At 49.0% G+C, this 16685-nt stretch overlaps 1 protein-coding gene across 2 annotated transcripts in view; it reads right to left on the bottom strand.

The window, feature by feature from the left end:
• Positions 1–16685, bottom strand: part of LRRC45 (leucine rich repeat containing 45) — a 493704-nt gene that overhangs the window by 211584 nt on the left and 265435 nt on the right. For both annotated transcript variants that reach the window (XM_086931189.1, XM_086931190.1), the window contains exon 13: positions 6138–6208. In XM_086931189.1, coding sequence (XP_086787315.1) covers positions 6138–6208 — 71 coding nt within the window. The remainder of the gene's footprint in view (positions 1–6137; positions 6209–16685) is intronic.

Here is a 16685-nt window from a genome sequence, read left to right as displayed (position 1 = left end):
AGACTAAGAATGCCCAAAATGGTCAGAGTAAGTTGTTATTAATTTATATGTATTTGATTAATTAAAACTATTACAAAAAAGATACACTTTAAAATGCATGCCTTTTAAGAACGGAAGGCAAGTGGAAGAAAAGGAAGTATATTAAAAGTAGATTTCTAAAAGTCGTAAAAGTCTCAAAGTTTTGCAACAATTTGCTCAGTTTGTTTCATTTTTATTTGTTCATCTGCAAAGCTGGAACAGATTCCAAAAATAGTCCTGTGGCTGGGCATAAAATTTTCGATTGTGGGAGTTAAAACTCATTTATGCTATTTTTTTGCCATTGAAATGTGTGCAACTCTTTCCTGCTTAGCTTCTACTAGTGTCAGGAATTTTCCTCATTTCCTGTTTAGCTGCGGGTCTTTGGAGTTGAAGCATATGATTACAGCCTGTCTCCAGGTGCAGATCCCTCAAAGGCTAAAATGCGGTTTGAGTAAACGTACCCTTTCATCCTTTAAGTTGGGGAAGGAGCAAATTGAATGTGCCATGTACTCAATACCATTGCCGCATTGTCGACATGTGTTAACAAATTGCCCCCTCTGCCATGGAGGAAGTGCGGCGTAGCTGGCAGTATTCCTAGCCTGAATTAGAAAAAAATTATTTTGTCTCCCTAGAGTACCCCATTTTGAAATATACCTGAATGCTTAGTGATTTGTAACCCTTCATTGTCATCCAGGCATGACTCCTTCGGGCAAAGGAAGCAATGTCTTCTACAAGGGAGAGTTTCTCTATTGCCTTTGTCACTGGTTACTGCTCAGGCTACTTTTGTCACTCTTCCTTCATGGCCCATTATTCACACACAGTGTGTAACTGGTAAAGCGGGGCCTACAACATGTTATGTTATGTTATGTTATATTGATTTATTATGCGCACAGATACCCCAGCCAAGGGGCGTCCCGGCGCAGAGACAAGGTAGAACATAACACAACAGGAAACTAAAAACATGAAAGCAGCTAAAACAGGAAAGTTTTTAAAGCCCTCCGGAAAGTCAAGAGGTCCTCCATCAGACGAATTTCAACAGGAAGGGAGTTCCATGCTGAAGCGGCCTTTACACTAAACGAGCGGCCACCCATGCGACTAAGCCTAAATCTGGGGACCACCGCAAGGGCCAAACCCTGGGAACGGAGGGTGCGGGTGGGAACATAAAAGGAAAGACAGCTGGATAGGATTTCCGGGCCAATACCTCTCAGAATCTTAAAAGCGAGACACAAGACCTTAAAAAGGATGCGCTTCCTGACAGGGAGCCAATGTAGGGTACGAAGGACAGTTGCCACCGAGCTGAATCTGGGCAGGCCGACAATCGCCCTCGCCGCAGCATTCTGAACCCGCTGCAGACGGGTTAGCTCGGCCTGGTTAGCCCCAGCCAGAAGAGAGCTGGCATAATCCAGGCGGGAGATGATAGTTGCCTGGATCACCAGCTGCCTGGTCGGGGCGTCAAAGAACTTGAGAACAGGTCTCAAGCCCCTTAGGAGACCGAAACAACAGGCCGCAGTTTTTTTAGTATGCCCTACAAAGGAGAGGCCCGCATCCAGCCAGACCCCCAGGTTTTTCATCTCCGATACCGGGGTCGGAGTGGGTCCCAGCTCAGAGGGCCACCATTGGTCACCCCACAGCTCCACTCCCTTACCGACAACCATCACCTCCGTTTTTGTGGCATTTAGCTGAAGGCAGTTGCCTGTCAACCAGCTAGCCACCGCCTTCAGTCCAGACTGAAACCTGGGGGCCTCAGTCTCCGCATCCCCGCTGAGAGTAACCGCCAGCTGTGTGTCGTCGGCATATGAGACCAAAGTTAGGCCCCACTGCCTAGCGACATCAGCCAGCGGTCTCACGTAAAGATTGAACAACGTGGGACTCAGCGAGGACCCTTGCGGAACCCCCATGGCCAGCGGTTGGAAATTGGACTTGAAGGGAGGGATGGCAACATAGAAGGAGCGGTTATCTAGAAAGGAGTGGAACCATTGCAACACCTGACCGCCAATGCCGGTCTCCTCAAGCCGATGCAGGAGGATGCTGTGGTCTACCGTGTCAAAGGCGGCGCTAAGGTCTAACAATATAAGCGCCGCCGTTTGACCAGCATCCAACCTTGCACGGAGATGTTCCACCATCACAAGTAACGCGGTTTCCGTGCTGTGGCCGGCACGGAATCCGTTTTGTGTGGGGTCGAGGGCATTGGTCCGTACAAGATGTTCAGACAGGGCCAAGTTGACATGGGCCTCAGTGATCTTGGCTGGCCAAGGTAGCAACGAAATGGGGCGATAGCTTTCAGGCTTGGCCGGGTCCAGGGAGGGCTTTTTGATAATTGGGGACACCACAGCTTGCTTCCACTTAGCTGGAACTACTCCCGTTTCCAAGGAAAGGTTGACGAGGGAACATACAGCTGCACGTCCCATAAAAGCCTGATCTCGAAAGAGAGCAGGCCTTACTGGATCGGATGGAGATCCAGATTTGACTTGCAACGCAAGTTTATCAAACCCGTCCAAGGTAAGGGGGGGGAAGACAAGCAGAGTAGACTGATGGTGGGTCCCATTGATACTTTCCCGACCGGACCCTATGCTAGGGAATGTCCGATAAATAGCTTGGACTTTCCCCAGAAAATAGGAAGCAAGGGATTCACAGTGGGAAAGAGAGCTTACGGTCGTAGAGGTAGTCCGCTTTGACATAAGATCTTTTACGGCCTTAAAGATGGCTTTCGACGGATTAGTACTGTTCCGGAATTCCGCAGCATAAAAAGCCGCTCGAGCTCGACAGATAGCCCGATGGTAGAGCTTGACGGACCTGGCGTATGCAGCTTTTAGATCAGCTCCATAGGTTTTCCTCCAGGCCCTCTCAGCCCGTCTACAGGCACCCTTTAGGGCCCGAAGGGCACTATCGTACCAGGGGCTCGACTCTCTGGAGTTGATTTTAGTAGATACAATAGGTATCAGAGAGTCCAAGGCCCTAGTAATCCAGGAACAGAAGAGGTCATACCCCTTTTCTACCTCCGTCAACGGGCCCAGCGGCTCCTCTAATAGAAGACGATGGAAGTCTTCTAACCTAAGCTTCTTCCAGGCCCTCTTCTGAACCCGTCTAGCCGAGGAGATGGAAGGGGTGGCTAAGACCGGGCATAGGATGGACACCAAAAAGTGGTCAGTCCATTCCACCGGCGAGATAGAGGTGATTGTAATCCCCGGCAGATTGGTAAACAGGGGATCCAGAATATGCCCCCCCGAATGGGTAGGCTGGGAGACCATCTGGGGAAGTTGAAAGGCCTCTAGGTCAGAGGAGATGGAGCGCACTGTCAGGCCTGAGAGGGTGTCGAAATGCAGGTTCAAATCACCCATGATGGAAAAGTTGGCACAGTCTGCGACCAAAGGGCCAACAATGTCGGGAAAAGCATTTCTAAACGCCACATCGCTGCCGGGCGGGCGATAAACGACCATCCCGGACAGCGTAAACTCAGGGCTGACAGAGACCTTGAACAAGGCACTTTCACACCCAGAGATGTTTAGGGCACTCCAGACACAGGAATAGGAGGACCTTACCACTAAAGCTATACCCCCACCTCTAGACAACCTGTTCAAGGTGTACATAGAATAACCGGGTGGGCAGGATAGATTTGTAATAGCGGTATCCGCATCCTGTAGCCATGTTTCAGTCATGGCAAAGATGTCTGGAGCTTCCTCCTCAATGAGGTCAAAGATGTTCTGATAGTGTTTCAGCGCAGACCTGACATTCAGGTTCAGGATCCGCAAGGAGGAAGGAAAGTCTGTAATACGGCGGGTCACCGGAGAAGTAGTCCTTGGGAGAGGACTCGGAGAGTCAAGAGCCCACCCATTACAGGGGCAATGGTACGGGCCTCGCAATGGATGTACCGATGGAAGGGTACAACAGCGGCTTACCTGACCGATGTCCAATCTCCTTGGTACTTAGGTAGATTGATACTGGAGTCAGATGATGATTTTGCAGACCCGATAGGCCGGCAGAGTGTGTATCTGATTATCATGAGGCGTGTCATTGGTTTGCCTGGCTGTCACTCTAAGGGTCTTGAGATTAGCATTACAGCCATCTTTAATATGCACAGACTCTCTGAATGAGATGCTTGGCTACACCTCTGTGAGCTACTCGTTGGAGACCCCTATGGCTTCACTGGCACTTATACTATTGGGAAATGGTGCCCAATTTGTAGGGGCACATCTGCTCATGCAGATTTGCCCTCACCTGGAGAATAGGGCACCTTGCCTTGGGCTGTGAGGCCTGCCAGAGGGGTGACTTACCTATACGGTCAGGCAGTGCTTGTTGGTATGGCACCCAGGCAGGATGCCATGTCAACTTTGTTGTTTTCTCCCTCATAGGGGCATGCAGGCGCAAGGGCAGTGGCATGGTCCCAGTGAGGTTGGTCCCAAGGGAGCCTTTTCAGCTTCCAGGCCCAAGGTACCCATAGTACCATTTACTAGGCACTTACAGGAGGCAGAAGTACCAAATTGTGTGGAGGTTTTTTTTTAGGGAAAAGGCACTGGGACAGGGGATCTAGATGGCAGGGATTATATGCAACACATTTAAAACCACATCAAAAGCAGGCAAAAGAAACAAATGAAAAAATAACAATTGATGGACAGAATGTTGAACCATGTCAAACATTCACCACAGTACTGAGATCTGGGCCTAAATCAATCGTGTTTTTGCTCCCCATGGCATTCCAGTTTAAACCCAGCCATATGCAAATCAGTCTTGTATTGTATTGTATTGTATGTTGGATTTATATAGCGCTTATCACCCAGGGGTCTCTAAGTGCTTGCCTTGGGAACCCGTCCTGGCTTTTCCCTGTGAGATAGCCCCTACAGGGCATCCCCAAGGTGAAAGCCAGGCATCCCGCCGCGGGGGGCCGTTGTGGAGATTAAGCAAGCTTAATGCCCAGAGTTGCAGAGTGTGAACCCATGATTAGGTCAGGCACCGAAGCGAGAATTATCGAGTCCGTGGGCATTTGAGCTCAAGACCCTGCCGTGTCGGGAACTGAACCCTGGTCCCGGGTCTGACCTCTGCTTCAGGGTCTGCCTGCTCTAACCAGTGAGCCACACTTCCCCATGGGAACATTCCAACCTGAACTGACAGGCCAGATTCCTCCTGGACTAGAAAACAAGCATCCTAAGACCGGTTTCAGGGCATCACCCCTCATCAGCTAGGTTAGCTGGACTCCAGTGGCATGGAGAGCATGGGACCCACAGTCTGGGCATACCCATCCCACTTGGGGTGATCAATGCAAAAATACCAATTGATGGACAGAATGTTGAACAATGTCAAACATTCAACCCAGTAAAGATATCTGGGTCTAAATCCATCGTTTTTTTGCTCTCCATGCCATTCCAGTTTAAACCCATAAACCCAGTCATATGCAAATTAGTCTTGACCCTCTTCACCATTGTTCCTTTTGCTTTTAACCATGCAAAATAGGTCCTTTCCCACAATCAGACTGTCCCAGAACAAGAGAGGGGAAAAATATAAAAGGAAGCAAGAAGGAGCAAGAGGTAGATGGAAGAACAGTGACAAAAAGAGAAAGCAGGGACGAAAAAGAACCTGCAAGAATGAAATAAGCAGACATGGAGTGTACATTGGTGAAAAAGGCATGATGAGGAATAAAGAATCACAGCCTTGTTATTTGGTATTCCAGACATTCAGTAGTGCCGGCCGAGGGTTTCTAAGCAAATTTTGGGGCAGCACTTATTCTTTCACAAGTTAAGCACTGGACTGGATCCATATTTGGAGTGTAAAGACAGGTAGTTTATGCTGGTTATTTTAAGCTATCAGTCAAGCGGGCATATAACAAATTGTTAAAATGCAGCTGAGATATACAAATACTATAAAGGGTCAAAGTAATCTCCTTTATAGCCCCTCTTACTCTGGTAAGAGCATAACAGAAGCATTTAATGCAGTTCCGGTGCAAAGAGGTAAGAAGTAGTAAACGAGTAGGATTTCAAGGTAAAGGAGAAGCACTGTGAAATCTGACACATTTATTAACATTATTTCTAATTGCAGGGGAGACCAGTACTATAATATCACCAAGTGGGAAGGTATCTCTGTCCTTTTATATACTCAGAGTATCCAGTCTTTATCCTTTACTTCCTTACCTCCTTCTGCCGCATGATCACTGTGTCTTCAAGAGTTTGCTTGAATCTTTTCTTTTCAGTTTCCAGGCGCTCTAAATACATACCAAGAGGAGTGAGAGATATATATAATGGTTTGACCGAGAAAACATTATATTTCACTGCATCAGTGCACCTGCCTGCATCTTTTTCAAATCCAACTAAGGCAAACCTCACCATACATCACTTTCATTACACCTTCAATGGTACTTGAGCTCCATTATACCATTCATAATCACTTTTGTAAATTCACATCTGCTGCAACACCTTCCTTTTATCAGCTCTCCCACAATATTTCACATTTGTTACAACTCTCTTAATACCTCCCAAAATCATACTTCAATCTCACAACATACCTCACTATGTGAAAATAACTTTCTAATTTTTTACCATCCCTAGGAACAAAACTCCATAAATCCTCCTGTCACTTTAACCAGGTGACTCAATACCTCTCCCCGGCCACAGCTGTATGTGCTGTTTTTTGTACTGTCAGAGGGTGCACACGCAAGACTTAAACTTAAAACCACATCAATGATCCTCATAGTGCCATAAGAAGTCTATCTTTTCAGTGCAGATGGTGTCTGTGTAATTTACCATTCAAGATTCTAAAGCATAACAGCACAACAAACAGGACATGCCCGAGTAACAACAGAATTTTATTTGTAATTTGGGAAACACCGCTTGAAAACAGAACCTGTTACCCGACAAATGTACAAGGGTACTGAGTAGTATGTACCAATGGGAAAAGTAGGATCATCCTTCTATCTGCCAACCCTTAGCAAAGATGAGTAGTAAAGACACTAACGTCTACTAGACTGTGGCTTGAGGGGGAGGCACGAACAAATCCCAAATAGTTACATCATTTTGGACTTACAGGGGGAGACATGGATTAGGCAGGACAGATGGCTTTCATAACCCTTCCCTGAGGAACAAGTTACTTATCTTTGGTAATGCTCATTGTAGTGGATACTCTATTTAACCAGAGAATCCTTACCATTTGAATTTACCCAGGCACCAGACTGGATCCGGAACGTTTTCATAGAAATTACCTCAGCATGCTGGCAGGTGGCCCCATCTGACTACGACGTGATCCTGATCTGTCTCCTGGAGTGACGGTGTGGAGTCATATATGTGCACCACACTAGCGCAGTTACATCGGTTTACCTTTGAACTCTTATGTTCCCTCAGACTCTGATCACCCATGGCCAACTGAAAGAACAGTGTACAAAGTCTAATCTGGGACCTTTTTCGAACATTAAAGGCAAAAAGAACAGAGTAGAGGGACAGCAAAATGAAATATGTGATTTAATAGAAAGTACACCACAAAGAGCATTACTAAAGGTACATAAATTGTTCTTTTCACAAAAGGTGCAAGATCTTAAGAGTGGACTTACACCAGGAAGTTGTGCCGGACCAATCGGTTGAAACAGCACTCCCGAAGATGTGATTGTCCCAACAATAATGATTGGTGAAGGTGTGTATGTATGCCCATGTAGTGGCCTGTCAGATGTCCTACACCAGAACACTTTTTGCCAGTGCTGTTGTGGTGCTTTTGCCTCTGGTGGAATGCTCCCAAAGACCCTGAGTAGGCTTATTTTTTTGGGCCAGGGCACTGCATTTTTTATGCATAAGATGACCTACCTAGACACGGTTCGCATATATAGCCACAAGGATAGTATCCACTACTTCAGCAGGCCAATCAGTTTCCACGGATGAAAGTATAGGTTATTACGATTAAGGTGCAGGACTCTGCCCTGTTATTGAGACAGGAGGTCCTCCCGTAGAGGTCGCTGGATCGAGGCCAGACCTGAAGGTCAACAGATCATGGTACCACACTCTCCTCGCCCAGTCCAGACCCATCAGGATGATCAGAGCCTATAATGTTCTGATCTCCTCCTTCAGAACTTGAAGTGATGGGAACTGGAAAAACAACAATTGATGGACAGAATGCAGAACAATGTCATACATTCACCCCAGTACAGAGATCTGGGCCTAAATCCATCGTTTTTTTGCACTCCACACCACCCCAGTTCAGACATGGCCATATGCAAATCAGCCTTGACCCTGTGCCTCATGGGAACAGTCCAGCCCGAACTGCCAAGCCATGTCTTTCCTGGACGGGAATCAAGCATCCTAGGACCGGTTTCTGGCCATCTTCAGCCAGGATAGCTTGACTCCACTGGTGTGGAGAGCACGGGACTCACGCCTGAGCATACCCGTACCACTCGGGCTGACCAATGCAAAAACAACAATTGATGGACAGAATGCAGAACAATGTCATACATTCACCCCAGTACAGAGATCTGGGCCTAAATCCATCGTTTTTTTGCACTCCACACCACCCCAGTTCAGACATGGCCATATGCAAATCAGCCTTGACCTTATGCCTCATGGGAACAGTCCAGCCCGAACTACCAAGCCATGTCTTTCCTGGACGGGAATCAAGCATCCCAGGACCGGTTTCTGGCTATCAACCGTCTTCAGCCAGGAACGCTTGACTCCAGTGGTGTGGAGAGCCCGGGAGTCACGTCTGAGCATACCCGTCCCACTCGGGGTGACAAATGCAAAAACACAATTGATGGACAGGATGCAGAACAATGTCATACATTCACCCCAGTACAGAGATCTGGGCCTAAATATATCGTTTTTTTACACTCCACACCACCTCAGTTCAGACATGGCCATATGCATATCAGCCTTGACCCTGTGCCTCATGGGAACAGTCCAGCCCGAACTGCCAAGCCATGTCTTTCCTGGACCGGAATCAAGCATCCTAGGACCGGTTTCTGGCTATCAGCCATTTTCAGCAAGGATAGCTTGACTCCAGTGGTGTGGAGAGCACGGGACTCACGTCTGAGCATACCCGTCCCACTCGGGGTTACAAATGCAAAAACAACAATTGATGGACAGAATGCAGAACAATGTCATACATTCACCCCAGTACAGAGATCTGGGCCTAAATCCATCGTTTTTTTGCACTCCACACCACCCCAGTTCAGACATGGCCATATGCAAATCAGCCTTGACCCTGTGCCTCGTGGGAACAGTCCAGCCCGAACTGCCAACCCATGTCATTCCTGGACCGGAATCAAGCATCCTAGGACCGGGGTCTGGGTATCAGCCGTCTTCAGCCAGTATTGCTTGACTCCAGTGGTGTGGAGAGCACGGGGCTTGCTGTTTTTGCATTTGTCACCCCGAGTGGGACGGGTATGCTCAGACATGAGTCCCGTGCTCTCCACACCACTGGAGTCAAGCTTTCCTGGCTGAAGACTGTTGATAGCCAGAAACCGGTCCTAGGATGCTTGATTCCGGTCCAGGAAAGACATGGCTTGGCAGTTCGGGCTGGACTGTTCCCATGAGGCACAGGGTCAAGGCTGGTCTGCATATGGCCATGTCTAAACTGAGTTGGTGTGGAGTGCAAAAAATCGATGGTTTTAGGCCCAGATCTTTATACTGGGGTGAATGTATCACATTGTTCTGCATTCTGTCCATCAACTGTTGTTTTTGCATTTGTCACCCCAAGTGGGATGGGTATGCTCAGACGTGAGTCCCATGCTCTACACACCACTGGAGTCAAGCTATCCTGGCTGAAGACGGCTGATAGCCAGAAACCGGTCCTAGGATGCTTGATTCCGGTTCAGGAAAGACATGGCTTGGCAGTTCGGGCTGGACTGTTCCCATGAGGCACTGGGTCAAGGCTAATTTGCATATGGCCATGTCTGAACTGGGGTGGTGTGGATTGCAAAAAAACGATGGATTTAGGCCCAGATCTCTGTACTGGGGTGAATGTATCACATTGTTCTGCATTCTGTCCATCAACTGTTGTTTTTGCATTTGTCACCCCGAGTGGGATGGGTATGCTCAGACGTGAGTCCCATGCTCTCCACACCACTGGAGTCAAGCTATCCTGGCTGAAGACGGCGGATAGCCATAAACCGGTCCTAGGATGCTGATTCCGGTCCAGGAAAGACATGGCTTGGCAGTTCGGGCTGGACTGTTCCCATGAGGCACAGGGTCAAGGATGGTTTGCATATGGCCTTGTGTGAACTGGGGTGGTGTGGAGTGCAAATAAACTATGGATTTAGGCCCAGATCTCTGTACTGGGGTGAATGTATGACACTGTTCTGCATTCTGTCCATAAACTGTTGTTTTTGCATTTGTCACCCCGAGTGGGATGGGTATGCTGAGACGGGAGTCCCATGCTCTCCACACCACTGGAGTCAAGCTATCCTGGCTGAAGACGGCTGATAGCCAGAAACCGGTCCTAGGATGCTTGATTCCGGTCCAGGAAAGACCTGGCTTGGCAGTTCGGGCTGGACTGTTCCCATGAGGCACAGGGTCAAGGCTGATTTGCATATGACCATGTCTGAACTGGGGTGGTGTGGAGTGCAAAAAAACAATGGATTTAGGCCCAGATCTCTGTACTGGGGTGAATGTATAACATTGTTCTGAATTCTGTCCATCAACTGGTGTTTTTGAAGTGATGGGAAGACATACAGGAGGCCTGCATCCCACTGCAGGTGAAATCTATCTCCTGGGAATCTCTTGGTGGAAACTCTAGTGTGCAATAATCATAAAACTGTGTGATTGGATAAAAGATCAAACAAAGTATATCTGCCCGACCAAGGTGCCGTGCTAGGATGAAGATGACATTCGTGGACGGCCATCTAGCATCTGTTTAGCTTGTCTGCTGTGGCATTTAGTAAGCCTGTCAAACAGCTTGCTGCTAAGGTTATTCCTTGAAGGTTAAGCTAATGCCAGAGATGCTGGGCCTCATGGCACAGGATCTGTGATCTCACACAGCTCTGCTTGTTGCAATACCACATGGCGTTCATTTTGACCCCTTAGACCTGAAACTACTTCCTGTTAGACTTGGCATCTTTTGGTCGTGTTTACCCTGACTTTTTGCTTTCTGACCTCCTGGTTTTGACTCTGTTTTTGCTGGTGAATTGATTCTGCGCATTTTCCTCACTGTGGTCCAGTGGTAAAGTGCAAGTGCTCCTGTATAAAATGTGTTATGAATTGGTGTTTCCATGATTGGTATATTTGATTTATGTGTCAGTCCCCAGTAAAGTGCACTGCGTGTGCCGGGGCCTATAAATCGAATGCTGTTGGTGGGCTGCAGCACTGGATTGTTCCACCCACGTAAACAGACCGTAAAGTGTAACTCTGGCCTGCCATCGCAGAGCTTGTGCGCAGCCTAGGGCTGCCTTGCCGACTTGGCAAGTGCACACACTCGAAAGTCCCTAAAACTTCCCTTTGCTACATAAGGTAGGCCCAAGGTACCCCCATGGGCAGGGTGCATTGTATGTCAAAGGTAGGACATGCCCTGGTAGTGAATTACAGCCTACTTGGTTTTTCACTATTGCTAGGCTATCTGTTCTCCATAGGCCAGAATGGGCAGTTCGGTCATTACATTCTATGATCCTAACTGACTCAGAGAACATGGTAGAAATTCGAGTTTAGTATGCCTGAACTCAGAATGATAAAATGCTTCTTTTAGTGCAGTTGGTTTTAACATTCTGTGTTTAAAAATGCCACTTTTAGAAAGTCTGCATTTTATGACCTAACCATCCAGCCTGCCTCTGCTAGCGTGTGCATTTTATGACCTAACCATCCAGCCTGCCTCTGCTAACGTGTGTATTGTCCGTCTGGTTTGTGAGTGACAGGAGCTGGGAGAGACACGGTGGTTCAGCCGGGCTGCATAGGCACATCTACACCTAGATGGGTGGGAGGAGTAGCGCCTAGGTGTGAATAGGGCTGAGCTCACCTTCCACAATGCTGGCTCAACCTCCAGTGGTTCGTCTGAGGACCCTGGCCCACACTGACAAAGGAAGAAGGTGCACCGTGGCAGAATGCACCCCAAACTGGTTTGAACTAGGTACAGGCCCCTCTGCCTTCAGAGGACAAAGGATTTGCTGGTATAAATATTGGGGCCCAGACCCCAAGACTTTAGAACTCGCTTGAATCAAGGAACCTGCCAAGAAAAAGAGCTGGAAGAGCTGCCAGGAGAAGTACTGCCCCTTTGCTGAGTTGTTGCTTTGTTGGGTTGGCCTGCAGTTGCTGCTTCTGCCTTGGGCAGTGAAAGGACTGGACTGAACTTTCTCTACTTGTGCTGAGTATCTCCAAGGGCTTGAGGTAGAGCTTGCCCCCTGTTCACGAAGTCTCAGGAACAGCAAAGTCTTCAAGCCCGACGCCGTCTATGACGCCGCTGCCGACACTGTGTCCTGAGGGCACCGCAGAGAGCACCGTTGCAACGCGATCCTGGTATCACCGACGACGCCAGCTGATGCGCCACCGAGTCGCAGCTCGCACCGCGACCTGTGGGCACCGGGCACCGCACTCCGCACCGCCTCGCTTCACGACAACGCCTTGGTATCCCCGACGCCGCCGCTCCACGCCGGAATCGACGCCGCTGCTAGCACCGTGGTTCAGGGGCACTGCTCGTAACGCTATACAACGCACCGTCCTCATTCCGCACCGCAGCCCTGGCCTACCGACACCAGTATCATCGACTCCAGTTGTCACCCGACAACGGCGCTTCAGCGACAGCGCCGCTGCTGCTGCACCGTAACCGGCCAGCACCGTGACAAGCACCGCCTTCATCTCACACTGCGACCCTGGTCTCACCGACAACGCCATCTGACGCAACCACAGAGCCGCTGCTCGCACCGCGACCTGAAGGCACCGCACGCTGCACCGCTGCACTTTGCACCGCAGCACATGACGCCTGCCAACACCAGTGCTCCTGATTCCATCAGAGAGGAGATCGACCTGCAACAGGGTTGACAACGAGAGGTCATTGACGACCTGCATCTCTGAAAGGTACTGTTGACGGGTCTTCCTGACACCGCAGCTGACCCGCTACCAGCCAGAACTGTTTGGACTTGCACCGTGATAACCTGGACGGAGATAACGACATTAAAGAACTGTGGTTTCAAGACATCTTGCAATGCAACTATTTTTAAAAGTACTGTACTGTGGATTCTTATTGTAATTTGTCTTGTTTGAGTATATACAAATATTGGATATTTTTCTAAACTCGTGGGGTGTCCGTTTGTAGTGCTTACACTGTGTTACTATTGGTTATGTACAAATGCTTTACACACTGCCTCTAAGATAAGCCTGACTGCTCGTGCCAAGCTACCAAGGGGGTGAGCAGGGGTAATTTTAGGAGTGTAACTCCCTTATCCTGACTAGAGTGGTGGTTCCAGCCTGGCTTCGCAGCAAACCTTAGCCAACTCAAAATTCCATTTCTAACATTGGTTGTCAGCGGTGAGGATAGGACTTGTGTTTGCACTTGACTTACAGTGATTGGTGTGCACTACTACCATATCTCCGACCATTACGCACCACATACAGGTTCTTTTTCTTTTTGGCCTATTTTTGATGTTGCCAGTTTGAACTTGCTACTTCAACATGCCGGAATCCAACGCATCATCTGTTGCATCAGTAGAAATTGACTTTGAGGAAGATCGATTGGAAGTCTACAATGTGAAAGAGTTTAAATCGATTTGCAAAAACCTGAAAATCCAGGTCAGAGGCCTCACCAGGAAGGATGAGCTACAAAAGGCTCTGAGGCCAGCCAGACATGCCAGTGGGCAATATGGTAATCTCAGTGGAGAGGTGGATGAGCTTGGCCAGAGGGGAGATGTGCTTTTGGGAGGAGGGGGAAACCTCCAGGCCGGGGAGTAGTAGCTTGTCCCCAGAGGAGCTGGAGGAGAGGCGTGAAGCAAGAAAGTTTGAATTGGAGAAACTCAGAATAGAAAGTGAGAGGGAAGAGAAAAGAATAGCCATGGAGGAAAGGAAGATGATACTGGATCATGAGAGAATGATCAAGGAGCTGGAGCTAAAGAGTAGAAACGGCTCAGATGGTGGCACAACTCTTCAGCACACAAAGACAGGATTGTACACATCCCCAAGAACGTAGGTAAAGAGTACAAGAAGGGTGATGACATTCAAGGGTACAAGTCGTCTATTCATATGAATGGGGTCCCTGAGAGGAACAGGGGAGCGGGGTTGTGGTCTATCTTTCCTGAGGAAGCTAGGGTAACTCTGATAGCTTTGGGTAAGGGGCAGGACCTCACCTATGCTGACATGAAAGACGCTCTCCTTACCAGGTATGGGCTCACTCCTGAAAAGTACAGAGATCAGTGTAGGTCCAGTATAAAGTCTAAGACCAACACTTATTTGGAATGTGTAGATATGTTCTGTAGATCGCTGGATGGCTGGGTTAAGGGCAGTAATGTAAATGATTTTCAGGGGCTCTACAATTTGATTGCATGGGAGCACTTGTCTAGTCCATGTTTTGCAGATCTGCGCCAGCACCTTGTGGACAGTAAGCTAACTGACCCCAGGAAGCTTGCTATGTAAGCGGACCGCTGGGTGAGTACCAGGGTTCACAAAAAAGCATTTGGGGGAGACTCAGCCAAAGGTGGTCAGGGTCCCCAGCAGAAGAGTAGGGGGACAAGGGTAAAAGTCAGGAGTTCTCTAAAGGGCCCCAAACTAGTACCCAGGGTAAAGGTTCCCAGCCCTGGTGTACCCATGATGTGGACACTGGTGGCAGCCTTCCGGTAAAGCACAAGATTTACCGGTTGACTGATCGGGTCAGGGCCACCATCAAGGAGGAGGTCTCTAAGATGTTGGCATTAGGGGTGATCGAGCCCTCGCACAGTCCTTGGGCCAGCCCAGTGGTCTTGGTCCCGAAGGCTGCTGCACCCGGTGCCACTCCAGAACTGCGGTTTTGGGTGGACTACCGTGGGCTCAATGCTGTCACCAGGACTGACGCGCACCCCATCCCCAGAGCTGATGAGCTCATTGATCGGTTGGGAGCTGCCCGGTTCCTCAGCACGTTTGATTTGACGTCTGGGTACTGGCAGATTGCATTAACTGATGGGGCCAAGGAGAGTTCAGTGTTCTCAACCCCAGAAGATCATTTCCAGTTTCGGGTGATGCCCTTTGGGTTGAAGAATGCCCCGCCACCTTTCAGAGGTTGGTCAATCAGGTGTTGGCTGGACTAGAGGATTTCAGTGCCGCCTACCTGGATGACATTGATGTGTTCAGTTCCAGCTGGGAAGAACATTTACAACACCTTGAGAAAGTGTTGAGGGCTCTGCAAGGTGCAGACCTCACGGTCAAGGCTAGTAAATGCCAGATCGGGCAGAGTTCGGTGGTATACTTGGGACATCAGGTAGGATGAGGCCAGGTGGCACTCCTACAGCCCAAGATTGACACCATTCTGGCTTGGGAGTCCCCCAAGACCCAAACAGAGGTGAGGGCCTATTTAGGCCTCACCGGTTACTATAGGAGATTTGTTAAGGGCTACGGCACTATCGTTGCCCCCTTAACAGAGCTGACTTCCAAGAAGCAGCCATGGAAGGTGATCTGGACAGAGTTGTGCCAGAAAGTGTTCGATGCCCTGAAGGCAGCCATGTGCACGGCGCCCGTGCTCAAGGCACCTGACTTCTCCAAGGAATTCGTTGTGCAGACTGACACTTCAGAGCATGGTGTGGGAGCGGTGCTGTCACAACTGAAAGAGGGCCTAGATCAGCCTGTAGTCTTCAGCCTGTAGTCTTCCTTAGCCGGAGACTACTCCCAAGAGAGCAGAGGTGGAGGGCCATAGAAAGAGAAGCTTTTGCTGTGGTATGGGTGCTGAAGAAGCTGAGATCATACTTGTTTGGGACTTACTTCAGGGTTCAGACCGACCACAGGCCCCTCAGATGGTTAATGCAAATGAGGGGCGAGAATCCAAAACTGCTGAGGTGGTCCATTTCCCTACAGGGGATGGACTTTACCGTGAAACACCGCCCTGGTACCAAACACGCCAACGCATGATGGTCTGTATAGGTTCTTCCGCCTCAGTGAAGAGAACTCCCAGAAGGGTGGGTAGTTCTCCCTACTTTCAGCTGGAGGGGACATGTGTTAGACTTGGCATCTTTTGGTGAGTTTCCCCTGACTTTTTGCTTTCTGACCTCCCGGTTTTGACTCCGTTTTTGCTGGTGTAATGATTCTGCGCACTTTCCTCACTGCGGTCCAGTGCTAAAGTGCAAGTGCTCCTGTATAAAATGTGTTATGAATTGGTGTTTCCATGATTGGTATATTTGATTTATGTGTCAGTCCCCAGTAAAGTGCACTGCGTGTGCCGGGGCCTATAAATCGAATGCGGTTGGTGGGCTGCAGCACTGGATTGTACCACCCACGTAAACATCCCGTAAAGTGTAACTCTGGCCTGCCATCGCAGAGCCTGTGCGCATCCTAGGGCTGCTGTGCCGACTTGGCGAGTGCACACACTCGCAAGTCCCTAAAACTTCCCTTTGCTAAATGTGAGTCGCCCCTAAGGTAGGCCCAAGGTACCCCCATGGGCAGGGTGCATTGTATGTCAGAGGTAGGACATGCCCTGGTGTGTGTGGCATGTCCTGATAGTGAATTACAGCCTACTTGGTTTTTCACTATTGCAAGGCTACCTGTTCTCCATAGGCCAGAATGGGCAGTTCGGTCATTACATTCTATGATCCTAACTGACTCAGAGAACAT

The sequence above is a fragment of the Lissotriton vulgaris genome, chromosome 7 (genome assembly GCF_964263255.1).
Source record: "Lissotriton vulgaris chromosome 7, aLisVul1.2, whole genome shotgun sequence".
Taxonomy (NCBI): Eukaryota; Metazoa; Chordata; class Amphibia; order Caudata; family Salamandridae; genus Lissotriton; species Lissotriton vulgaris.
The sequence above is the reverse complement of the archived record's forward strand: the minus strand, read 5'-3'. Positions and strand labels throughout refer to the sequence as shown.